The sequence below is a fragment of the Oncorhynchus keta genome, chromosome 29 (genome assembly GCF_023373465.1).
Source record: "Oncorhynchus keta strain PuntledgeMale-10-30-2019 chromosome 29, Oket_V2, whole genome shotgun sequence".
NCBI lineage: Eukaryota > Metazoa > Chordata > Actinopteri > Salmoniformes > Salmonidae > Oncorhynchus > Oncorhynchus keta.
Window position 1 is genome coordinate 21,029,302 of NC_068449.1, and position 26,444 is coordinate 21,055,745.

At 45.9% G+C, this 26,444-nt stretch overlaps 1 protein-coding gene across 1 annotated transcript in view; it reads left to right on the plus strand.

Annotated features, from left to right (window-relative positions):
* The window catches only part of LOC118362454 (ryanodine receptor 3-like), a 154,464-nt gene that overhangs the window by 72,893 nt on the left and 55,127 nt on the right, over nt 1-26,444 (plus strand). The window contains exons 11-28 of the mRNA XM_052486186.1: nt 2,815-2,979; nt 3,617-3,738; nt 9,008-9,188; nt 11,056-11,191; nt 13,262-13,357; nt 13,605-13,723; nt 15,204-15,337; nt 15,530-15,771; nt 15,997-16,189; nt 17,430-17,646; nt 17,885-17,989; nt 20,691-20,794; nt 21,917-22,000; nt 22,182-22,341; nt 22,809-22,956; nt 23,061-23,266; nt 23,563-23,737; nt 24,427-24,635. Of these exons, the coding sequence (XP_052342146.1) occupies nt 2,815-2,979; nt 3,617-3,738; nt 9,008-9,188; nt 11,056-11,191; nt 13,262-13,357; nt 13,605-13,723; nt 15,204-15,337; nt 15,530-15,771; nt 15,997-16,189; nt 17,430-17,646; nt 17,885-17,989; nt 20,691-20,794; nt 21,917-22,000; nt 22,182-22,341; nt 22,809-22,956; nt 23,061-23,266; nt 23,563-23,737; nt 24,427-24,635 (2,796 nt within the window). The remainder of the gene's footprint in view (nt 1-2,814; nt 2,980-3,616; nt 3,739-9,007; nt 9,189-11,055; nt 11,192-13,261; nt 13,358-13,604; nt 13,724-15,203; nt 15,338-15,529; nt 15,772-15,996; nt 16,190-17,429; nt 17,647-17,884; nt 17,990-20,690; nt 20,795-21,916; nt 22,001-22,181; nt 22,342-22,808; nt 22,957-23,060; nt 23,267-23,562; nt 23,738-24,426; nt 24,636-26,444) is intronic.

Consider the following 26,444-nt stretch of genomic DNA (forward strand, 5'->3'; position numbering starts at 1 on the left):
AGTACGACTTCACCAGGTTTGTGATGGTGTCCGGTATGTGGAAAAATCTGAAGGCAGACCACAGGAGTTCATGGGGCACAGAGCCAAATGCATTGGCGAGGTCGAGGAAGACTACATGGAGGTCCCTTTTCTCCACCTTGGCCATTTGGATCTGGTGCCAGACCATGCTGGAATGTTCCAAGCAGCCAGAGAACCCTGATATTCCTGCCTTCTGTACAGATGTATCGACGTACGCATTCCTTTGCAGGTACTCGGCCATCCTCTGGGCAATGACCCTAAAGAAGATTTTACCCTCGACAGTCAGTAAGGAGATTGGGCGGAATTGGCTGATGTTCACTGCATCCTTCTCCTTAGGGATCAGGACCCCGCCTGCCCTACGCCACACTTTGGGTATCATCTTCTTCTGCCAAGCTGTTCTCATAAGCCTCCAGAGGAACCTCAGGACGTCTGGTGCGTTCTTATACACTTTGTACTGAACTCCATTTGGCCCCGGGGCTGATGCTGTTCTTGCCCGTCGAACTGTGTTTTCCACCTCTTTCCATGTCGGAGGGCTGGTCTCAATATGATGTTCCGGGGGTTCAATAGGTGGGATATCTGATGGGATGGCCAGATGTTCATGTCGCTTTGAGTCAAAGTTTGTTGTTCTCAGGTGCTCCTCTAGGTCTTTCTTTGTTGTTTTTAGAGCTCCACTTTTTTCCTTTGTGAAGAGACTTTTAAGGAACTTGAAGGGATCTTTATAGAATCAAGTTCTAGTTTGTTCTTTCTTCCTTCTGCGTTTCCGTAGGTTCTCTGCTCTACGGAGGGATGCCAACCGGGTTTTGATGTCAGCCTGAAGTGCCTCTATGCCCTCCTTTTCCACTTCAGAGGCCTTCTTCCACTGTTTCTTAAGCTGCCGCCTTTCTTGAACGAGGCGCTTGATTTCTTGTTGCCTCCTGGAAACTGGTGGGGTTGGAACCTTTCTCCCGCCTTTTGCCTCTTCCACTCCAAATCTTTCTGTCCCGTACTCATAGATGATGTCCCCCATCCTCTCCAACTTCTTCTCCACTGTGCCTCGAAGTTTCTAGAGGGTCAAGGTAAGGTCAGTATTCACTGTTTCCCACAACTTCTTGTCATTGGCGCCAGGCCACTTCACATACGGTCTGTGCCCTGGTAGTCTCCTCTCGACTGCAGGTCTGGGAGGCTGGGTGAGTTCCGCTCCTGTTGTTGGTTCCACCTCAGTTGCTACTTCGGTGCTTGAGTTTACGTCCTCCATGACAGTGGTACTGATGCACTGCAAACTATGGTTTGCGTCCAGTTGCTGTGCTTCATTCGACTGATCTGATCGCTTTCGCAGAAAGTAATCAATGCGAGTTCTCTGTATCTCTTTACCCAAACACCCCTTCTTCCCCTGGTGGATCCTCAACCCATGGTGTGATGTAACTTTCCTCCAACCACAGACACATACCTGCATCTGTTTGTGGCCCACTGTTGCAGCAGAACTTGTGACAGTTGCTGTGGTGTTCTCTTGTGCTGTGCTCTCATTACTCGTAGTCGTTTCCAGTCCAGTCGTTACCATGTTGTCAGCTGATGAGTCATCTTCCGCCCCCGCTCTCGCAGACTCTAGGGGTATTCTCGTATGTTGACTTTCTGTAGCTAAAGCGGGTGTTTCCAACATACTGCGAAGCATGGGAAACTACAGAAATGGGAAGCTACCCCATGACTGTCCCAGTGGGGTCTATTCCCTCCTGTCAGCAGTCTCTCCGTGCCGCCACAAGGACTTTCCCCTGTTGTCAGCTGATCTTTCTCAGCAGTCACTGGACAAGTCCAGATATTCAGATTCCAAGAACACAGGATGAGATGTTACTATCCTTTGTGCAAGCACTTCCAAGAGTTAATAAACAGTGAGCATGGTGAAATTTGGGGAGCGCATCGTCAGTAGTGTACCTTTGGTTCCTAGGGTGTTTCGGCCTTTCACACTATACACCCTCCCCAAAGGCGGACAGCGAAAGGGTGATCAATCCTACGCTTGCGTCCCATTCCCAATTAGTCATAGGAGTTGCCTTGTTGTTGATAGCCAACATCCCATGGGACTATGCATGGCAGGGGCGTCCTCCTCCCTGAGTCAAGCATTGTTGACCGCATACCTCCTGGCCCTCTCACTTCGGGACCCAGCTGGGATCTTTCCTCTTCATCCAGAGCCACTGACTGCTGCCTTCTGCCGCCTCTGATACAGCTTTGATTGCCGAACGCTGGCTCTGGCCCTTAATTCCCAGGTCTCTAAGCAGTCTGGTTGTAGATGTTGCCACAAAACCTCTGCAGCCCACCTCCACTGGTCGGACTTCTGTGTTCCAGCCATGATGCCGTGCTTCGGCAGCTAGATCAGCATAGCGCAGATGTTTTCGCTCATAAGCCTCATCTACTGAGTTACACTATACATTATCCATTGTGTCTGTTCTTAATGGGGAAACAAATGCATAGTGATGCATGAGGGCTTGCCTACGGCCATCCTTTATTGCTCAGTGATATAGGCTATACACATTGTATGCCCTCTTCCTATCTCTTCCTCCCTCTGTCTCTCTCTATTAGGCTAGCCGTCATAGCGTGTGTAATTAGAAGTTGTATCATGGAAAGCTGTCAGTGCTCCTTCAGTCCTTGACCAGCCTGATCCAGATCTGTCAAAATCTTTAAATGGCTTTTCTTAGATCAAGGTCCCTCAACACCTGCTGCTTAGCATAATAACATGTGATTTGAATAAAACTGTATAACGTTTTGAAGCCTGGCTTGGAGACTTTGTGTGACCGCTTGATCTTGTTTTGGATTCTTCCTTCCCTCTAGGAAAAGCTGGAGTCGAGTCCAAAGCGGGACATCGAGGGCATGGGGATGGCAGAGATTAAGTATGGGGACTCAATCTGCTTCGTCATGCATGTGGCTACAGGACTCTGGCTGTCCTACCAGGCGCCTGATGTAAAATCATCTCGCCTGGGCCCTCTGAAGAGACGGGTGAGACACCAATACACTGCTTTATTTGTCAGCTGTTTATGATACAGCCAGGACTTTTTAAAATCCCTAGTTGGATGAATTAACTGACTTTCAAGTGAGAACTGTTATGGTGTGACTATTCCACTAACAGTGATAAAAAATAATTCCATTGAAAAAACAATTGACCAGAAAGTAGCACATGTAATAAACATCATTAGAAAATTCCTAGTGCAGAAGAGAATTCTCTTGCTGATTTTCTAGTTGATAGATTTGAGATAAGTGTATTATACTGATAGTGCTTTTCCTGTGACTAAATCAAACCCTGTGGCTGTAATGAATGAGATGTGAGAGGAGTGTATCTGACAGTCCCTGGATTCCACAGATACAGAGCCTAATAGCCTGTAGTGTCAGCAGCACCTGCGTTACAGCCAAGCCATGCTCATCTCTGCTAATGTCTGGAAATGGCTCCCTCCCTCCTTCCCTCCCTCTTTCCTTCCTCTCTTTCGCTGTCTTTTTCTTTATTTTTTCTTTTGACTCTCTCTATCCCTATCTATCTTTCTATCTATCTCTCTCACACACTCTATCCCCTCTCTCTCTCTCTCTCTCTCTCTCTCTCTCTCTCTCTCTCTCTCTCTCTCTCTCTCTCTCTCTCTCCCAGGCCTTCCTCCACTCTGAGGGTCATATGGATGATGGGCTGACCTTGCAGCGGTGTCAGCACGAAGAGTCCCGTGCTGCTCGCATCATCCGTAACACCACCCGCCTCTTCAGTCACTTCATCAGGTAGCACCACTATCACCGGTACACCTAATATCACCGCTACACCTAATATCAGCAGCATACCACCCTGCATACCACTGCTGGCTTGCTTCTGAAGTAAGCAGGGTTGGTCCTGGTCAGTTCCTGGATGGGAGACCAGATGCTGCTGGAAGTGGTGTTGGAGGGCCAGTAGGAGGCACTCTTTCCTCTGGTCTAAAAATAATATCCCAATGCCCCAGGGCAGTGATTGGGGACACTGCCCTGTGTAGGGTGCCATCTTTCGGATGGGACGTTAAACAGGTGTCCTGACTCTCTGAGGTCATTAAAGATCCCATGGCACTTATTGTAAGAGTAGGGGTGTTAACCCTGGTGTCCTGGCTAAATTCCCAATCTGGCCCTCAAACCATCACGGTCACCTAATAATCCCCAGTTTACAATTGGCTCATTCATCCCCCTCCTCCTCTCCCCTGTAACTATTCCCCAGGTCGTTGCTGCAAATGACAACGTGTTCTCAGTCAACTTACCTGGTAAAATAACGGATAAATAAATATCACCGCTACACCTAATATTACCACTACACCTAATATCACCGCTACACCTAATATCACTGCTACACCTAATATCACCGCTACACCTAATATCACTGCTACACCTAATATCACCACGACACCTTATTTAACTGCTACACCTAATATCACCACTACACCACTATCACCCTACACCTAATATCACCGCTACACCAATATCACCCTACACCTAATATCACCGCTACACCACTATCACCTCTACACCTAATATCCCCACCTCACCTAATATAACCACTACACCACTATCACCCTACACCTGATATAACCGCTAAACCACTATCACCGCTACACCACTATCACCGCTACACCTAATATCACCGCTACACCTAATATCCCCACTACACCTAATATAATCTCTGAACCTAATATCACCGCTACACCATTATCACCGCAACACCACTATCACGCTACACCACTATCACGCTACACCACTATCACCGCTACACCACTATCACGCAAAATCACTATCACGCTACACCACTATCACCGCTACACCACTACACCACTATCACCGCTACACCACTATCACGCTACACCACTACACCACTATCACCGCTACACACTATCACCGCTACACCATTATCACCGTTACACCACTATCACCGCTACACCACTATCACCACTGCACCATTATCACCGCTACACCTCTATCACCGCTACACAACTATTACCGCTACACCACTATCACCACTACACCACCACACCACTATCACCGCTACACCACTATCACGCTATACCACTACACCACTATCACCGCTACAAACTATCACCGGTACACCATTATCACCGCTACACCACTATCACCACTGCACCATTATCACCGCTACGCCTCTATCACGCTACACAACTATCACCACTACACCATTATCACCGCTACACCTCTATCACCGCTATACAACTATTACCGCTACACGCCTATCACCACTGCACCATTATCACCGCTACACCTCTATCACCGCTATACAACTATTACCGCTACACCACTATCACCACTGCACCATTATCACCGCTACACCTCTATCACGCTACACCACTATCACTGCTACACCATTATCACCGCTACACCACTATCACCTTTACACCACTATCACCGTTACACCACTATCACCGTTACACCACTATCACCGTTACACCACTATCACCGCTACACCACTATCACCACTGCACCATTATCACCGCTACACCTCTATCACCGCTACACCTCTATCACCGCTACACCACTATCACCGTTACACCACTATCACCGCTACACCACTATCACCACTGCAACATTATCACCGCTACACCTCTATCACCGTTACACCACTATCACCGTTACACCACTATCACCGCTACACCACTATCACCACTGCAACATTATCACCGTTACACCACTATCACCGCTACTCCACTATCACCACTATCACCTTTACACCACTATCACCGTTACACCACTATCACCATTACACCACTATCACCGCTACACCACTATCACCACTGCACCATTATCACCGCTACACCTCTATCACCGCTACACCTCTATCACCGCTACACCACTATCACCACTACACCTCTATCACCGCTACACCACTATCACCGCTACACCTCTATCACCGTTACACCACTATCACCGTTACATCACTATCACCGCTACACCACTATCACCACTGCAACATTATCACCGCTACACCTCTATCACCGCTACACCTCTATCACCGCTACACCTCTATCACCGCTACACCTCTATCACCGCTACACCTCTATCACCGCTACACCTCTATCACCGCTACACCACTATCACCACTGCACCATTATCACTGCTACACCACTATCACCACTGCACCACTATCACCGCTACACCACTATCACCACTGCACCATTATCACCGCTACACCTCTATCACCGCTACACCTCTATCACCGCTACACCACTATCACCACTGCACCATTATCACCGCTACACCACTATCACCGCTACACAACTATTACCGCTACACAACTATCACCACTACACAACTATCACCGCTACACCACTACACCTCTATCACCACTACACAACTATCACCACTACACAACTATTACCGCTACACAACTATCACCACTACACAACTATCACCGCTACACAACTATTACCGCTACACAACTATCACCACTACACAACTATCGCCGCTACACCACTACACCTCTATCACCGCTACACCTCTATCGCCGCTACACCACTATCGCCGCTACACCACTATCACCGCTACACCACTACACCTCTATCACCGCTACACCTCTATCGCCGCTACACCACTATCGCCGCTACACCACTATCACCGCTACACCACTATCACCACTACACCACTACACCTCTATCACCGCTACATCTCTATCGCCGCTACACCACTATCACCGCTACACCACTATCACCGCTACACCACTATCACCACTACCACCACTACACCTCTATCACCACTATCACCACTACACCACTATCACCACTACACCACTATCACCACTACACCACTATCACCACTACACCTCTATCACCACTATCACCACTCACCACACCACTATCACCACTATCACCACTACACCTCTATCACCACTATCACCACTACACCACTATCACCACTACACCACTACACCGCTATCACCACTACACCACTATCACCTCTATCACCGCTACACCACTATCACCGCTACACCTCTATCACCGTTACACCACTATCACCTTTACATCACTATCACCGCTACACCACTATCACCACTGCAACATTATCACCGCTACACCTCTATCACCGCTACACCTCTATCACCGCTACACCTCTATCACCGCTACACCTCTATCACCGCTACACCTCTATCACCGCTACACCTCTATCACTGCTACACCACTATCACCACTGCACCATTATCACTGCTACACCACTATCACCACTGCACCACTATCACCGCTACACCACTATCACCACTGCACCATTATCACCGCTACACCTCTATCACCGCTACACCTCTATCACCGCTACACCACTATCACCACTGCACCATTATCACCGCTACACCACTATCACCGCTACACAACTATTACCGCTACACAACTATCACCACTACACAACTATCACCACTACACCTCTATCACCACTACACAACTATCACCACTACACAACTATTACCGCTACACAACTATCACCACTACACAACTATCACCGCTACACAACTATTACCGCTACACAACTATCACCACTACACAACTATCGCCGCTACACCACTACACCTCTATCACCACTACACCTCTATCACCGCTACACCTCTATCGCCGCTACACCACTATCGCCGCTACACCACTATCACCGCTACACCACTACACCTCTATCACCGCTACACCTCTATCGCCGCTACACCACTATCGCCGCTACACCACTATCACCGCTACACCACTATCACCACTACACCACTACACCTCTATCACCGCTACATCTCTATCGCCGCTACACCACTATCACCGCTACACCACTATCACCGCTACACCACTATCACCACTACCACCACTACACCTCTATCACCACTATCACCACTACACCACTATCACCACTACACCACTATCACCACTACACCACTATCACCACTACACCTCTATCACCACTATCACCACTATCACCACTACACCACTATCACCACTACACCACTATCACCACTATCACCACTACACCTCTATCACCACTATCACCACTACACCACTATCACCACTATCACCACTACACCACTACACCGCTATCACCACTACACCACTATCACCACTATCACCACTACACCACTATCACCACTACACCACTATCACCACTACACCACTATCACCACTACACCACTATCACCACTATCACCACTATCACGACTACACCACTATCGCCGCTACACCACTATCACCACTATCACCTTTACACCACTATCACCACTACACCACTATCACCGCTACACCACTATCGCCGCTACACCACTACACCACTATCACCACTACACCACTAAACCATTTTCACCGCTACACCACTACTAAACCACACAACCAAAATATAACTAATCATTGACTGTAGTGTAATATTCATGCTGTCTGCGTAAAGCCCTGTAGATTTGAATGCGCAGCAGCAGTTGAGCTCATGGCCTGTGAGAAGGGTCCTCTATGGATAGCACGGCCCCCAGACAGCATGCTGCCTGCCTTGCTCAATGACCCAGTCCCTAGCCAAACAGGACAATAAACATCTCATGGCATGAGGCCACGCAATGGAATGGAAGAGAGCGCAATGGATAGAACAAGTATTAAACTGGCCTGTGACTGTGACTCAAACCCAAACCCCCTCGGTGACGTCAGTCGTTCACACATGGCTGACTGGCTTTCACCACTGTCCAGACCCAGATCGCGTCTTGTGAGCTGTACCTTTCCACACACCCCTCCCAATCTGTGTGACAGAGTAGGCACTATTTTTAGCTCACAGAGAAATAACATTTCAGCATGGATGAACCTCAAGGCACAAATTATGTTCACTATGGCAGTCACTCCTTGAGTCATATTCTAATACTGGAGTTTGGTGTTGTTATGAAATCTAATGGCATCATTATGAAACCTTCTGATTATATAATGATATAGTGATATAAATGAGCTGCTCTCATAATATTATGTTGTTTTGATGCTGAAAAATTGAGTACTTTCTAATAGTCATCTGATGAAGATAATCTCTTCTCCTGTTCCAGAGACCTAGACTGTCTGGGGGGTAAGAACCATGCGTCAGTAGCCCTGCCCATCGAGGAGGTCCACCAGACTCTCTACGACCTCATCACCTACTTCCAGCTGCCTGATGCTGAGCTGGAGCACGAGGAGAAACAGATCATGCTGCGCTCTCTCAAGAACCGACAGAACCTCTTCAAACAGGAAGTGAGTTCATCCACACAGGAAGTATTGCATCGCAATCCTGCATGGCGGTTGGTTGGCAGCAGAGGACAATAAAAGTCAAAAGTCAGGTTTTTGTAGGGACCGGGCGTTGACACAATGTTCGCAATACACACTGTTTTTAAAGGCTAAATCAATAGATTCTATAGTATTTCAATGGCACATTGTATTTCAGAGCATTTATTTTTAACTGTCAGCAGTTTTGCTCTGAGTTTTTCTGTGGTGACAACAATGCCTTTTGATAAGCCTCTCGGCCCAACATTTCTCTTATCAATTATAAAATGTCAGCTTCCTTCCCTTGTGCCTGTAATGTCAAATACTCAACGTCAACTACTCTCCCTAACTCAAACAAAAGCCGCTGCTATGGATTTTATTTTCCCCCAGTGGTTCACTATGTCCTCAAGCAATACATTGATAAGTTGAATTAATGTAAAATAGCTGTATGCTGTGTTTATGTTATGTTTACATAACTAGTATTACCATGGATCCTGCCCTTGGAATGCTGCTATAACTCATCTATATCCTAGCCTACACCATCATTTTATTAGCATCCCCAAACTGCCCTTTTCCATCCCACTCTCCCATACATCCTGGTTATAAGGTAAATGTTTCAGTATTGACAGCTGACATAAATAACTTGCTTTCTCACTGGGCTTGCATACCTCTTAGCATGTCTGAGGTGGGACCAAGTCATTCTTTTACAAGTCACAAGTAAGTCTCAAGTCTTAGCACTCAAGTCTCAAGTCAAGACCGACAAGTATCAAGTCAAGTCAAGTCTCAAGTCCTAAACTTTGAGTTTCGAGTCCTAAACAAGTCATAATGTGCTCTTCACCAAATGTAATACCATTTCATATGTTTAAGAAGAGTAATATTTAGTATATTACATTCATGCAAATCATGAATGCATTTAAAAATATCTATATATTTATTACTTTCCAAATAAATGTTATATTTCCATGTAAATACATGGGGGGGTCTTTCTCATGGGTGGCCATGAGAAAGACGCCCCCCCATAGTGATCGACAATCGAGGATCGCTATGGGACGCAATCGGGCGATGTAGGCTTGTACACAATCACCCAACATTAACACACGCAAACACACTCTGTGTGGTTACAGTGGGATTTAGGGAACCAAATGCCTAGCCAGTTGTAGCTCAATCTTGGGTGCAATGATCACGTTCCTCCACTGACTGACTGTGTGGAGGTTCATTGATTTAACATTATGTTAGCCTACATGCTACACTCACAAAGTTATAAAATATATAGTCGTCGTCTGTAATTTTGTTCCCGCATGTTTGCGTTTTTGTTGATACAGCGTCGTCGTTATATCCGAAAATAATAATTTTGGGTATCATCTTTCCAAGGGCTCCATCTGAATTCAGCCGCCGACGTTCCTCTGCATTGCCACGCACAGCTTTTTCTCAGCTGGCACAGTTTGATTGGCTGCTGTCTGATTCAAACTGTAATCCGTTAAATGAAGAGTTGATGTTCTGCACACTTTTTTTAATAGCATCATTTTTTATATTTGGGCTTGGGGAGGGTATCAAGTCAGGTCGAGTCAAAAAGTCCAAGTTAAGTCACGAGTCATTGGTGTTAAAGTCAAAGTCGAGTTGCAAGTCATCATATTTGTGACTTGAGTCACATGACTTGGGCTCCAGTGAGACTCGAGTCACAAATATGATGACTTGCAACTCGACTTTGACTTTAACACCTCTGCGGATCAGTATTATTACCATTCTAGATTAATCACCAAGACATGCAGTGGGAGTAGTGCACAATATAGGGATAATGGCACCATTTTGGAAGCACCCTAGGAGCTGACAGGTGATGATGGGTGCGACTGTGTTTCAGGGCATGCTGACTCTGGTGTCCTGCTGCATCGACCGTCTCAACGTGTACAACAGTGCAGCCCACTTTGGGGAGTGTGCCGGGGCAGAGGCTGGGGCTTCCTGGAAGGAAATCCTCAACCTGCTCTATGAGCTGCTGGGTGAGAGAGACAATAGAAGAGTTAATTGTCCTCCAATGAGGACAGAGTCTTATACACAAGTCATCACGCCAATACTGTAACAGTGACATAAAGAGTCACAGTAGGCCAAGACAAACAAACACACACACACACACAATGTTGATTACAACTCTATGATCTACATACACAGGTGATTGAGACTCAGTCTCACCTTTCACTACTGTTTAGGGAGAGATTACAATGGTGAAAACAACACACATGCACGCAAACACACACACACACAGTATTCAGTCACAGGTACCAGAGGCATTGTAGCCTGCCACTAAAGCCCTGGCCATCCCAGCGTTGCTCTTACCAACCACAGGCCTGCGTCTCACTGCTGCGCTGGGATTATTTGGGATACCTGAGCTGGTATTTACAGAGCTGTTTCTGGTCCTCTAGGCACCCTGGGGTGGTGTTTCCCTAACGTACACTGCTGTTTGCTGTCTGTAAGGATGCCTCAGTACACATGCACTCTAGCACACACACACACACACACACACACACACACACACACACACACACACACACACACACACACACACACACACACACACACACACACACACACACACACACACACACACACAGCCTGTGTAACGGATTTCCTCCTCTTCGTCTGAGGAGGAGAAAGGATCGGACCAAAGCGCAGCGTGGTAGGTGTTCATGATGATGTTTAATTAAAACTCAGAACACTAAACAGTAAATGACAACGTGAATTTAGCAAAACGGAAACAGTACCGTGTGGCCCAAACACTCACACGGAAACAAACACCCACAAACCAAAAGTGAAACCCAGGCTACTTAAGTATGATTCTCAATCAGAGACAACTAACGACACCTGCCTCTGATTGAGAACCATACTAGGCCGAACACAAAAACCAACATAGAAAAACAAACATAGACTGCCCACCCCAACTCACGCCCTGACCAACACTAAAACAAAGACGATAACAAAGGAACTAAGGTCAGAACGTAACTGACACAAAATCTATTCTACAGTGTATCCTATCATCAGCTAGCATTAACACAAAGTTACACGTTCACTCTATGAGTACACAGGGGCTGAAGTTGGGTGCTGGGAGTGGATAAGGATAGCATGTAGATTTCAGGTCTGTGAGAAGTGCTTCCCGGGCTTCTTCCTGACTGTACATCTCCCACAGCACACAGAATGTCCAACACACACTCCTAGCCAGCCTGGACTGTGCCATGCTCACCAGTTGGCTTTTTACCCCATAAGGAACCACACCATCCCTTCTCACCATTGTATTTGGTTGTTGTTTGGTCACTCTGTTATCCATGTCCTTACTTAAGAACTAAAATTGCCAGAATCACAGACCAGTCCAACCGTTCATGGTAGTTGGACATTACAGCCATTCCCTCACAGTGACAGAAGCGTTTCTTTGTCTCAGAAGCTTCCCAGCTCTAGTGTCTGTGTCACTGTCTAAGCCCTTCTGTTCCCCTCTGAGTGTGTCCTTCACAGCGTGTTTACATGGTGCTTTCTCCTCATGGGGAGCATTAGTGTGCAGACCACGTCCCCCATCTCACATTCCTTCCTTCATGCACCTGTTCCAGCTAAATGGATTTTTGGAGCCAGGCTTCCTCTCCTCTGTTTGTCTGCACTGGGTGACCCTGTCATTTTTGGCTTGGACGACTCTCCTGTGCCCCCGATGTCACGCCCTCCCTCTGCACTCTGCTGCTTAATTAATATGGATGAGGATTAGGAAAAAGACACTACTCTTTCCTTGGCATGGAGTGTGGTTTAAGGTGTGCGTTTTGGGTGACGTGGTTGTTGTGTAAAGATGTAAGTTTTGGCAGTGTTGTTGGCTGTAGGTCAAAGACATCTTCATAACTATGTAACATGTCTCCTTGGGTTTAATATGTTGTGAAAGATGTACAGTAATGTTCGGTAGTGTTTTTCTATAGTTGCTAGGTTTTCTGTACTGTAGGTCAAAGATCAGCAATTTGCATGATCCTCTTCAAACCAGCCAACTGTGTATGAATGTATCTCCTCCCCTTGACCAGTGACCTTCTTGTCCATGTGTCCTTTAGCGGCGCTGATCCGAGGCAACAGGAACAACTGCACCCAGTTCTCCAACAACCTTGACTGGCTGGTCAGCAAGCTGGAGAGACTCGAGTCCTCCTCAGGTACCATGATGATGACATGTTTAAAGCTCTGTTTGTCCTTGACCTACCGTTCCTTCGGCTGCATGCTGACTGGACAGGGTTGAAAAGGTGACGTGTAGTTGGATTACACTGCTGTAGACCCCAGATCTGGTGTTTAGAGTCCTGAATGGGTTTAGTTATGCTTTACTATGTATGGTCACACCCAGAAGCATGCGTTTAAGGAACGTCCTTTCGTGTCTTGTTCCCTTGTTCTCTGTGGCCACGGCAGGCATACTGGAGGTTCTCCACTGCATTCTAACTGAGAGCCCGGAGGCTCTAAATATCATCCAGAGAGGACACATCAAGTCCATCATCTCCCTGCTCTACAAACATGGACGCAACCACAAAGTGAGCTGAAACCGGAGGAGGAGCTGTATCAAATATCACCATGATCATGTGGATGTAGAGACATTGTTTGTTATTTTGATAACATTTGTCCATCACAACAGTTATAAAGCACAGTAATTCACTCATGAGCCTGCGTTTTATTAGTACACCCAGTGCTGACAGGGCTGCAGAGAGTTGATGAGTTGCCATTTATTGTCATGATTCTTGCCCTGGAGGCAGCTTTGCAGAGTGGTCACTAACTGGCACAGCCACAAAGTAATAAAAACTGATTTTAAACCTAACCCTAACCTTAACCATGCTGTTAAACCTAATGGCTAACACTAACCTTAAATCTAACCTGTAACCCTTCACATTGCCTCGGTACCGGTACCCCCTGTATATAGCCTCGTTATTGTTATTTTGTTGTGTTACTTTTTCTTATTTTTTACTTTAGTTTATTTGGTAAATATTTTCTTAGCTCTTTTTTGAACTGCACTGTTGGTTAAGGGCTTGTAAGTAAGCATTTCACAGTAAGGTCTACACATGCATGTGACAAATCAAGTTTGATTTGATTTGAAATCTGCAAACTGTTTTGGCGACCCGACCAAATTCACATAGAAATGTGCATTATAGATCTGTCATTCTCATTGAAAGCCTGTCTAAGTGGTAGATTTATCTGTTATTTTCTATTTCTATGCGTCCTGTAATTAAGTTTAGTTTTTGCGTGTTTTACTTTCTGTTTTGTACTCCAGCTTCAAACAGCTGAAAATATAATATTTTTGGTTATGGAAAATATATTTCACAGCGGTTTAGATGGTATAATGATTCTCTACACTATACTTGCTTGTTTTGTCACATAAACTGAAATTAGGAAAAACTATTCGAATTTTAGCAACAGAAAATGGCAGAGTGATTTCTGCATAGTCCACCATTAAATTAAGCAAATTTTTGTTTTCATAAATGTTTTACAATTTTGACTTTGCAGCTGGCCCATCTAGTGAAAATCAGTCTGTTCTGCCTCCAAGGCAAGATTCATGACAATAAACGTCAACCTGCTCTCCAGTGGGCTGTCATCTCCTTTGTCATAAATCACAGTTGATGTATCATTTGGCTGTGGCCCCTTATGAAGCGGTGGATAATAAAGCACAGGTCTTGGCCTGGCGCCCTTGGCTGCCGTTCCTTGCCCATTTAATTCCTCTGCTTTGTAAAGCCAGGTTGGGCCCCCATGCATCAAAATGATATTACTGGATATGGTTTCACCCTGATTAGCATCTCTCAGTAATTATGGCTGGCTGCATTAATAGCTGCATAAAAAGGTTCTCCCTCTAATAGCAACATGAAAAAGGACTACGGATGAGTTGGTAGTCCTTAGTGCTCTCTCTCTCTCTGTCTCTCCCACTCAGGGTTTGAATGGGTTAGATGAGCTGTATTCTGTACTCAGTGATTAGGGAGCTGCTGTATTCACCCCCTCTCTCTCTCCCTTTCTCTCTTCAACCTGCAGATTCTGGATGTGCTCTGCTCCCTCTGTGTGTGTAACGGGGTGGCTGTAAGAGCCAATCAGAATCTTATCTGCGATCACCTGCTCCCTAAAAGAGATCTGCTTCTCCAGACCCGATTGGTCAATGACGTCCAAAGGTAACAAGCCATCCAATCCCAGCCCGGTATAATTAGATTAATGCGCTACTGGTTGTAATATAAGAGTGATAGATAGTGTTGGTTATTCTTCTCTTTGCTGTGTTTGTTTGATGGGATTGTGCATAGTGCCTAAAGAAACATCAATCACAATTATATGATTAAACCCTAATCCGAGTCTCTGATACTTGGCAGCATGAGGCCCAACATCTTCCTGGGAGTGAGTGAGGGCTCGGCCCAGTATAAGAAGTGGTACTACGAGCTGACGATTGACCAGGTGGACCACTTCTTGACCAGCGACCCCTCTCACCTGCGTGTGGGCTGGGCCACCAACAAGGGTTACGCCCCTTACCCTGGTGGAGGGGAGGGCTGGGGGGGCAACGGGGTGGGGGACGACCTCTACTCTTACGGCTTTGACGGACTTCATCTCTGGTCAGGTGGGTATTCGCAGTAGATGTTTGCTTTCATCTTAACCTAGCTGCTCCAAATTAAGTCACCTGATTCATAAATGATGAGAAGTAACCCAGGGCTAAGACCAGATTGTGTCTAGACAGTGTGTGTGTCCTACAGGGTAAATCGGTCTGCTCCGCCCAAAGAGTGTGTGTTCATGTGTGTGTGTCTTGTAGGTCATATTTAAGTGCTGACACTGTGGTTTATTGCAGGTCGTATCTCCCGGACGGTGGCTTCTAATAACCAACACATCCTGACCTCTGAGGATGTGGTGAGCTGTTGTCTGGACCTGGGAGCTCCCAGCATCTCCTTCAGGATCAATGGACAGCCCGTACAGGGCATGTTCGAGAACTTCAACATCGATGGACTCTTCTTCCCTGTTGTCAGCTTCTCTGCTGGCGTCAAGTATGTGTTTGTCTTAGACACACACCTATGTCATTAACATGAATGAACACGTATACACACCTACAGAGCACTCTCTTCAAATATCTTCCTCTCTTCCCTCTAGTCTGCATGAAAATACATCTAATCTCTCCCTACATCATTTCCTCTATATACTGTATTAAACCTTAAGGGCTCAGATGCAGGTAGAGGCCATCTTACCCACTTGTGTTGCCATGGCAACTTCAGATGATATGAATGACGTCTGCTAAATGAAATTTCAGGCCCCAGCAAGCTTCACAGGATTTCATGATCGACTCCGTTTTTGCAGCAAAATGGCATTTTACTATTCTGAACTTCACTCTGTGCCGAGATGTGACGCTTGACAGTTCCAGACATTTCCATTCACATCCAATTCCACCCAGGGCTGCAAGCTACACTGTATATCAATTACCACAATCAAATTTGCGGAAGTGTTAAACAAAATTAACATAACCTCATATTTATAGAAATTCTGTCAGCGTTATTCTGCATTTGTCTGTGTGTGTCACGAGATGCAGGCCACATCAGATCATGTAAATAAGGAACCCTGAGGGGCTTGAACATTTCCTGTGCTCTGAACTGCTGGCCGTGCTATGCCATGGCACAGCCAGTCACTGTGCAGCAACACTTGTTAATAATTGATTGGTGCACTGCACTCAGAATGGACTTGGAGTGAATGCGTCATCATCACTACTACTTCAGCTGCTATTTCAGACAGGGCCCAGGAGGGCTGCTGATTAGTGGGCTGAAATGCTGCATCATTCTCAGTGTGGGGTAAGTCATAGTCACTCTCTGTTCTACTGGGCTCAGCTGGGGCGCGGTTAGAGATGAGCTGGGGCTCGGTTAGAGATGGGCTGGGGCTCAGTTAGAGATGAGCTGGGCCTGGGGCTTGGCTAGAGCTGGGCTGAAGCTGGGGCTTGGTTACAGCTGGGCTGGGGCTCGGTTGGAGCTGGGCTGGGGCTCGATGGGAGCTGGGCTGGGGCTCGGTTGGAGCTGGGCTTGGGATCGGTGGGAGCTAGGCTGGGGCTCGGGTTGGAGCTAGGCTTGGGCTCAGTTGGAGCTGGGCTGGGGCTCGGTTGGAGCTGGGCTGGTGGCTCTATGCTCTGCTCTAATCCTCTCCTCTAACCCCTCCACCTAAATCAACCCATCAACCCTCTTCATCACTTTCAAGCTCATGCACATACTGAACACACTAATTGACTAAGTCCCCCTCTCCCTCTAGGGTGCGTTTCCTGTTGGGCGGTCGTCATGGCGACTTCAAGTTCCTGCCTCCGTCAGGCTACGCTCCGTGTTACGAGGCCCTGCTCCCTAAGGAGAAGGTGAAGGTGGAGCCAGTGAAGGAGTACAAGAGGGACATGGAGGGGGTCCGAGACCTGCTGGGGACCACACAGTTCATGTCCCAGGCCTCCTTCATACCCACCCCTGTGGAGACTAGCCAGGTAACAGGGGTATGGCATTCAGCTCAGAACGCGTCATATTAACTGCAACATGGCTCATCTGAAACACAGTTACAGTGATTATACTGCATGTTTGTAAGGATGTTGTACAATCATACCTACAGAGGAAGGGTTTCCAAATATCCACACATGTATGATTGATGACATAAGCCTGCTGTACTGTCTACAAACAGATGCTGTTTATCGACGACACAGATTCTTTGCGTTCTCTGTCTCTCAGATCGTCATGCTGCCATACCTGGAGAAGGTCCGGGACAGACTGGCTGAGAATATCCACGAGCTGTGGGCCATGAACAAGATAGAACTGGGCTGGTCTTATGGGAAGGTAGGAGACATCTTTAACACTGATGGAGAGAATAGAGTCACAGAGCACTGGCAACCCCTTTTGGACAGTCCATGTCATTGGCTTACATAGGAAAGACATGATACACTATGATGGGTTATCACTCAGCTGATAATTTCAGCCAATATAAACATGAATGCAATTGTATTATGAAATACAGTACACATCAGCTTGCACATTTTTGTTTGTTTTAAACAATTATTAATATACTGTAATTGATCGATGTGAAATGCATTAACCCTAAACTAAACGTACAAGTTCTACCATCATTAAAGCAACAAAACAAGCCTGTACACCATTTTGCTTTGTCTTTTATAATTTGCGGTACAAACCAAACAGAGGGTAAGTGAAGAATACTCCTGTCTTTCTCCCATTGTGCTCCTCATACCATTCATTCTAGAGACTTCATTATAGTTTGTTTGTAGGGGTCTTTTTATTTCTCTCTTGATTCATCAAGTCCTGTTTCTTGGTTTCATGTGAGTAGATGATTGCCAAAGTGACCTGAGGTGCGTTCAGTTCGCTTGAACGTTTGCTATGTTGTGGGACGGTTTGTACTGAGCGACACGTTTCTCCAAAACGTTCTTGTACATTCTTGAGCAGACTTTGAGGTACGTTTGCTCCCGTTTGGTGGGAGTGGAGAGGTGTGGCTTGTTGCAGTGAGTGACGTATTTAAAGGGCAGTCGCAATGTTGACAGCTTTCCCCAACCCACAATCCAACCCCTCCATGTTTTTCAACTGGTCGTTCAGAACAGCACCGTTTCCCCTTAATTGAACGTCCCAGAACGTAAAAACATTCTGAACGTCCGTCCCAGAACGTAAAAACGTTCCGAACTTCCCAGAACGTAAAAACGTTCTGAACGTCCCAGAACGTAAAAACGTTCTGAACGTCCGTCCCAGAATGTAAAAACGTTCTGAACGTCCGTCCCAGAATGTAAAAACGTTCCGAACGTCCGTCCCAGAATGTAAAAACGTTCCGAACTTCCCAGAACGTAAAAGCGTTCTGAACGTCCCAGAACGTAAAAACGTTCCGAACTTCCCAGAACGTAAAAGCGTTCTGAACGTCCCAGAACGTAAAAACGTTCCGAACGTCCCAGAACGTAAAAACGTTCCGAACTTCCCAGAACGTAAAAACGTTCCGAACTTCCCAGAACGTAAAAGCGTTCTGAACGTCCCAGAACGTAAAAACGTTCCGAACGTCCCAGAACGTAAAAACGTTCCGAACTTCCCAGAACGTAAAAGCGTTCTGAACGTCCCAGCACGTAAAAACGTTCCGAACGTCCCAGAACGTAAAAGCGTTCTGAACGTCCCAGATGTAAAAACATTCTGAACGTCCCAGAATGTAAAAATGTTCTGAACTTCCCAGAACGTAAAAGCATTCTGAACGTCCCAGATGTAAAAACATTCTGAACACAGGCCTGTTGTGCCCTACTTACTACCCTTAAAGGTGCAGACAATCAATATCAGAAACAATATGCAACACAGCTCTTATGTCCATATTACAAATGTGATGGAGTTGTATAGAGTAGACCCTCTTGTTCTCTCAGTCTTACTGAATGATTCTCTCAGTCCTCCAGTCTCTTCATCCACCCTTTCCCCATTTGTAAACTCCACTGTGACAGCCAGCCATTCCTTCAGTTCCAACATCTTAATAAAGCCTTTTATTTGGGGTGAGGACATCTATTACGCCGGGGTCAAGTTCTCTCTCATTCATTATAACAGAATTCTGCACCCCAGACATACCAGGTCGGCTTTTATATGTGATTTTAGCGAGACCTTGTTAGCTCAGGCCAGGTGACATTGTCCTGGCCGGCTATAGAGCTAGCTTCACCAGGGAGGCATCAGTGTGCTGAAGCCAGGCTGAACCGAACTCATACAGTACCTGGACAGCACTGGTATTGTATTCCAGTCCACAGCTCCAGTGCTTAATAAAGAGGTGAGCGTTGTAGTTGCCGGGGTTGCTATGGGGTAGAGCTACCTGACACACTTCCTAATCTGAGTCCAGTATTTGGCATAGCATAGTTATAATAGTTGTATCAGGATGGGCCATTGAAAGTATAAAAAGGGTCTCAAACAAGACGTGTGACTCATATGGAGGCTATTAAGAATGGCATGTACTTCTTTGTCCTGTTGCACAGCCCTCTTTGAATGGACTGTAATAGGCTGCAGGAAACTCTGTTCGATAAAAGCATTCATTCAGGAGAGTTCTTGTACTATTCACAAAAGAGCTGCCTGGTGTTCATTTAGCACACAAATAGCCATGTATGTGTACATGTTTTCTTGGTCAACATGGATGTAGTACTGCTTGGGCTGCAGAGAGCAGCCAAACGGATTAGTTGGCGTAAAACAAAGCAAGTCAATTAATTACTGACTTGGTAATGCAGACTCACACCTCTCTATCTTCCAAGAAAACATGCTCCTCCAACTACATTCATAACATGTCCACTAGACTAGATCACGTTGTCACTCCAGTACACCAGTAGCTCTCTGTAATTAAGGAGACAACATACCTACTCCTCTGTTGATTCACAAATACCTTCATTGTGATTCAAATTATACTTATAGTTGTCTGTTGTGTTTTTTTAATACGTTTTTTTCTTTTGGAGCATTTCTGCCCCTCTTCTTCAATACATGTACAGTAACTGAAATATTCATACGCCAACAATTATTTCTATGTGTTTCTCAGATAAGGGACGATAATAAGCGGCATCACCCCTGCCTTGTGGATTTTTCCAAACTGCCTGAAACAGAAAAGAATTACAACCTGCAGATGTCAACTGAAACCTTGAAGTATGTCCTGCATTATAAGTAACACTATATTAGACGCACTGAGAAAAGGAGGAAGACAAGGAGAGAGATATGACAGAAGGTGTGGGTGAACCAGGGGCTCAGTCAGGAAGTAGACTAAAGGCTCTCTCTGTAACGGCTGTTGGTGGAAGAAGGTGAGGACCAATGTGGAGCGTGGTTCGTGTTCATCCTTTTATTAATGGAACTGAACACTGATGAACTAAAACAACAAAGAGCACAACCGAAACAGTTCTGTCTGGTGCAGACACAAAAACAGAAAGCAACTACCCACAAACACAGGTGGGAACAGGCTACCTAAGTATGGTTCTCAATCAGAGACAACGATTGACAGCTGCCTCTGATTGGGAACAATACCAGGACAAACACATAGAATTACAAAACCTAGAACAAAACATAGAATGCCCACCCCAACTCACGCCCTGACCAAACCAAAATAGAGACATAAAAAAGAAACTACGGTCAGGATGCGACACTCTCCTGCTGGGCTCTCAGCACCTGAAACACCCCAGTGTTCCTGACATCACCCACCTATCACCGTAGGACATCTGCTATTGATCCACTGACAGCCCACACTGAGAACACTGAGAAATGAAAGTTTCACGAGACAGAGAAGTGTGTGTGAGTGATGCGTGTGTGTGATTCGAGAGGGCGGCAAAGACTGCTTTGATTAACGTTCATCTACAGTGACATTGACACAACAGAGACAGACAGCGTGGGCCCCGAAAGAGCAGCCCCGCCCTTCTGCAATCACACCACATCTCTCCTTTGTCCTCTTACTATGACAAAGCAATGAGATCCTGCTGATAGTTGTACCTAGTGAATAACTCTTCCCTAATACGTCTTTAAAGGTTTCATAATGGACAAGGACATGCATGATTGAACAAATCATTTCTCTCTTCACGTTGGTTCTATTGCCAGTCTGTGTGATTTGGAAATAGGGCAGAAACCCACCAGACCTAGTATCATAACATTAAGCCTGCTGATTATAGTATTTAGTAGAGTGTGAAGGCAATGTGAGTGTCTTAAACTGTCACTTACTAAGAAAGCTGATAGACAGATCTAATCCCCAGGTTGGGGAGTGTTAATATGTGTGTCTCTTCACAGGACCCTGCTGGCATTAGGCTGCCATGTTGTCCAGGTCAACGCCAACGCTGAAGAGGACCTGAAGAAGATCAAACTCCCCAAAAAGTAAGTGTACTGTAGAGTAACAGAGGATGGAATGGACAGAGAATGGTCAACATCAATAACCCAATACATGATATACTAGATATGTAGACATGTTCTGTATAGGATAGTAGAAATATGAAACATCTAGACATGTGTGTTTTGTCCAGGGGTTCATCTTGATAATGTCCTGTTTTGATTGAAGCTACATGATGTCGAATGGTTACAAGCCCACACCGCTGGAGCTGTCTGACGTGAAAGTGACCCCAGGTCAGGAGCTCCTGGTGGAGAAACTGGCGGAGAACGCCCACAACGTGTGGGCCAAGGACAGGATCAAACAGGGTTGGACCTACGGCATTCAGCAGGTAAAGCACACAGTCATCTGTGTTAAGTATTTGTGAAAGGACTGCAGGTTCATACTATCCCAGCTCATACAGTACCACACAAAGTTTTTATAACGACTGACAAAACAATGACCCTCTCTCTCTATGCAAGCCACAACAAATGGGAAATGGAACACAACCTCCACCACCTCCTGCAGAGTGAGGAATGATGCTGAAAGGATTCACAGAGTTTAGAGTCATAGTAATAACATCAAACACTCAATGACCCTTAGGGATTGGCAGTGCAGTCGTAACAAGCATTGGCCTAGAGCGTGTGTGTGTGTGTGTGTGTGTGTGTGTGTGTGTGTGTGTGTGTGTGTGTGTGTGTGTGTGTGTGTGTGTGTGTGTGTGTGTGTGTGTGTGTGTGTGTGTGTGTGTGTGTGTGTGTGTGTGTGTGTGTGTGTGTGTGTGTGTGTGAATCTAACTGTGCCTGCATTTTCTCAATGCAGGATGTGAAGAGTAAGAGGAACCCTCGCCTGGTGCCATATTCTTTATTAGACGAGCGCACTAAGAAGTCCAACAGGGACAGCCTCCGTGAGGCCATCCGCACTCTGATTGGATACGGATACAACATCGAACCTCCCGACCAGGATGGCGGTAAGTTATCATTACCACACAAACCCATGCTGACATCCATGGTTAGGATGTATAGAACAGTAGAAGACTTCCTGTGTTGATACTGTGGCTGTCCTCCTACCCAGCAGGCCACGTGGTGGAGAGACTGAGCATTGACAAAATACGCTTCTTCCGTGTGGAGAGAACGTATGCGGTGCTGACAGGGAAGTGGTACTTTGAGTTTGAGGCGGTGACGGGAGGTGACATGCGTGTGGGTTGGGCCAGACCTGGATGTAAGCCGGATGTAGAGCTGGGTACTGATGAGCTGGCTTTCGTCTTTGATGGATACAAGGTGAACCCTCCCTTTTTCTTCCTACATCATTGAACATCATGTACTCATAGAGTGAACGTTTAACTTTGTGTTAATGCTAGCTGATGATAGGATACACTGTAGAATAGATTTTGTGTTGGTCCTATAATTTAAGATTGAGTAAGATTGCAAAGGTTAACCTGACTGTGTGTGTGTGTGTGTGTGTGTGTGTGTGTGTGTGTGTGTGTGTGTGTGTGTGTGTGTGTGTGTGTGTGTGTGTGTGTGTGTGTGTGTGTGTGTGTGTGTGTGTGTGTGCGTGTGTGTGTTTTTATCTTCAGGGTCACCGTCTGAACATGGGCAGCCGTTTCTTTGGGCGTTGTTGGCAGGCAGGGGATGTGGTGGGCTGCATGATCAACATGGAGGACAAGTCTATGATTTTCACCCTCAATGGAGAGATCCTCATCACCAACAAGGGCTCTGAGCTCTGCTTCGCCGACTTCGAGACGGAGGACGGTAAGTGTGTGAGACTGAAGATGGTGGGCATGTACAACAGCCAGCAGTGTGTGAGACTGAAGATGGTGAGTTCTGTATGTAAAACAGCCAGCAGTGTGTGAGACTGAAGATGGTGAGTACTGTATGTAAAACAGCCACCAGTGTGTGAGACTGAAGATGGTGAGTTCTGTATGTAAAACAGCCAGCAGTGTGTGAAACTGAAGATGGTGAGTACTGTATGTAAAACAGCCACCAGTGTGTGAGACTGAAGATGGTGAGTATGTAAAACAGCCAGCAGTGTGTGTGTGAGACAGAGGATGAAGAGTGTCTGTCACGGACCTCTCTAAGCTCTGCTCCCTCTCTTATGTCTCTGTGCCGCCGGATCACTGACAGACATGCTGACAAGTTAACCTAAAACCACCATGCTGAGAAAATGAGTGCAAAATCAGTCCCTCCCCATTATGAAATTAACTTTATATAAGGTGACACTTCTAAATTGACTTGGATAGATTTGACCCTCCCCCAGCTGTGTGTGTGACAGGTGCTCTCTCTCTCTCTCTCTCTCTCTCTCTCTCTCTCTCTCTCTCTCTCTCTCTCTCTCTCTCTCTCTCTCTCTCCCTCTCTTTCCCCTCTCTACCCTCTCTCTCTCCCTCGCCCCCCTTCTCTCTCTCTGTTTCTCTCCCTCCTCTCTCTCTGTCTCTGTCTCCCAGGTTTTATCCCAGTATGTAGTCTGGGCCTGTCCCAGGTGGGTCGTATGAACCTGGGGAAGGATGCCAGTACCTTTAAGTACTACACCATGTGTGGTCTCCAGGAGGGCTTTGAACCCTTCGCCGTCAACATGAACCGTGAGGTCACCATGTGGTTCAGCAAACGCCTCCCCACCTTTTTCAATGTGCCAAAGAACAACAACCACATAATGGTAAGACAGACGATAATATCTTTTAGAAAATCAAAATCAATCACAAAATCAATATTGTAATATACAGTTGAAGTCGGAAGTTTACATACACCTTAGCCAAATAGATTTAAACTGAGTTTTTCACAAATCCTGACATTTATTCAGAGTAAAAATTCCCTGTCTTAGGCCAGTTAGGATCCCCACTTTATTTTAAGAATATGAAATGTCAGAATAATAGTAGAGAGAATGATTTATTTCAGCTTTTATTTATTTCATCACATTCCCAGTGGGTCAGAAGTTTACATACACTCAATTAGTATTTGGTAGTATTGCCTTTAAATTGTTTAACTTGGGTCAAACGTGTTGGGTAGCCTTCCACAAGCTTCCCACAATAAGTTTGGTGAATTTGGGCCCAATCGTCCTGACAGAGCTGGTGTAACTGAGTCAGGTTTGTTAGGCCTCATTGCTCTCACACATTTTTTCAGTTCTGCCCACAAATTTTCCATAGGATTGAGGACAGGGCTTTGTGATGGCCACTCCAATACCTTGACTTTGTTGTCCTTAAGCTATTTTGTCACAACTTTGGAAGTATGCTTGGGGTCATTGCCCATTTAGAGGAAAAGGGGAGAGATGTCTGAGATGTTGCTTCAATATATCCACATAATTTTCCTTCCACGTGATGCCATCTATTTTGTGAAGTGCACCAGTCCCTCCTGCAGGAAAGCACCCCCACAACATGATGCTGCCACCCCCGTGCTTCACAGTTGGGATGGTGTTCTTTGGCTTGCAAGCCTCCCCCATTTTCCTCCAAACATAACGATGGTCATTATGGCCAAACAGTGCTATTTTTGTTTCATCTGACCAGAGGACATTTCTCCAAAAAGTATGATCTTTGTCCCCATGTGTAGTTGCAAACCGTAGTCTGGCTTTTTTATGGCGGTTTTGAAGCAGTGATGTCATGATGTTGGCCTGGGGGTATGTTTATGACAGTCATAAATACCTCTTCCCCCTTTTTTCCTCTCTCTACCCTACTGATGTTACATTTGAAAATCCCTTTGCTTAACAAAGAGATTCTGGGAACATCAGAAGGTGGGGGGGGAAATTAACTATATTCTGGTAATCCGACCAATTGAACATATGCGGTGGTACTTAATGAATATGATGTCAGTTCGGTTGTCATCTGAGACATTTTCATCAATGATAAGATGACATAAACTCTACAGTGGAAAGTCTACACATCAGAGTTATCGGATTCACATGGAATTGTTGTTCAATTTAAATGTTTGTATCTGAAATTATTTGTGATGGAATGAAATGTGATTGTAACTTCTAAAATGTGAGAGTTGGGTTTTCATAAGGTTAGAGCTCTGCTCAATCACTGCCCCCCCCTGTGAAGAGACACACAAAACTTTTCAGACACACATATCGCTCCACTATATAAAGCCTTGACGAAAATGTAACCTCCTGTTCCGAGGATGTGGGGACGACGGTCCAATGTCAGAATGGTTCAGATAATAACTACAGAACAAAGCCAACATCAGCGTGAGCTTTGGTTGCGAATGGTATGAACTTTGAACTCTTATTCACTACAGAAATTATACCGATTAGCCGTTGAGTTAGCAACAGCAGCTGCAAACGAGGGTTAGGAAGGAACACAGAGAATATCCCGTCTATAACACAACAACGTTACTACAACGTATCCAATTGACCACCAGAGACATTCTACAAAGGACTCGGTTTGGCAACACGGCCTTCCATCTACCACCAACCTACCGAAGCGCAGCTCAGAGTAAATATTTATTGCATTTTCCTTTTCCAAATGGGCGGTAA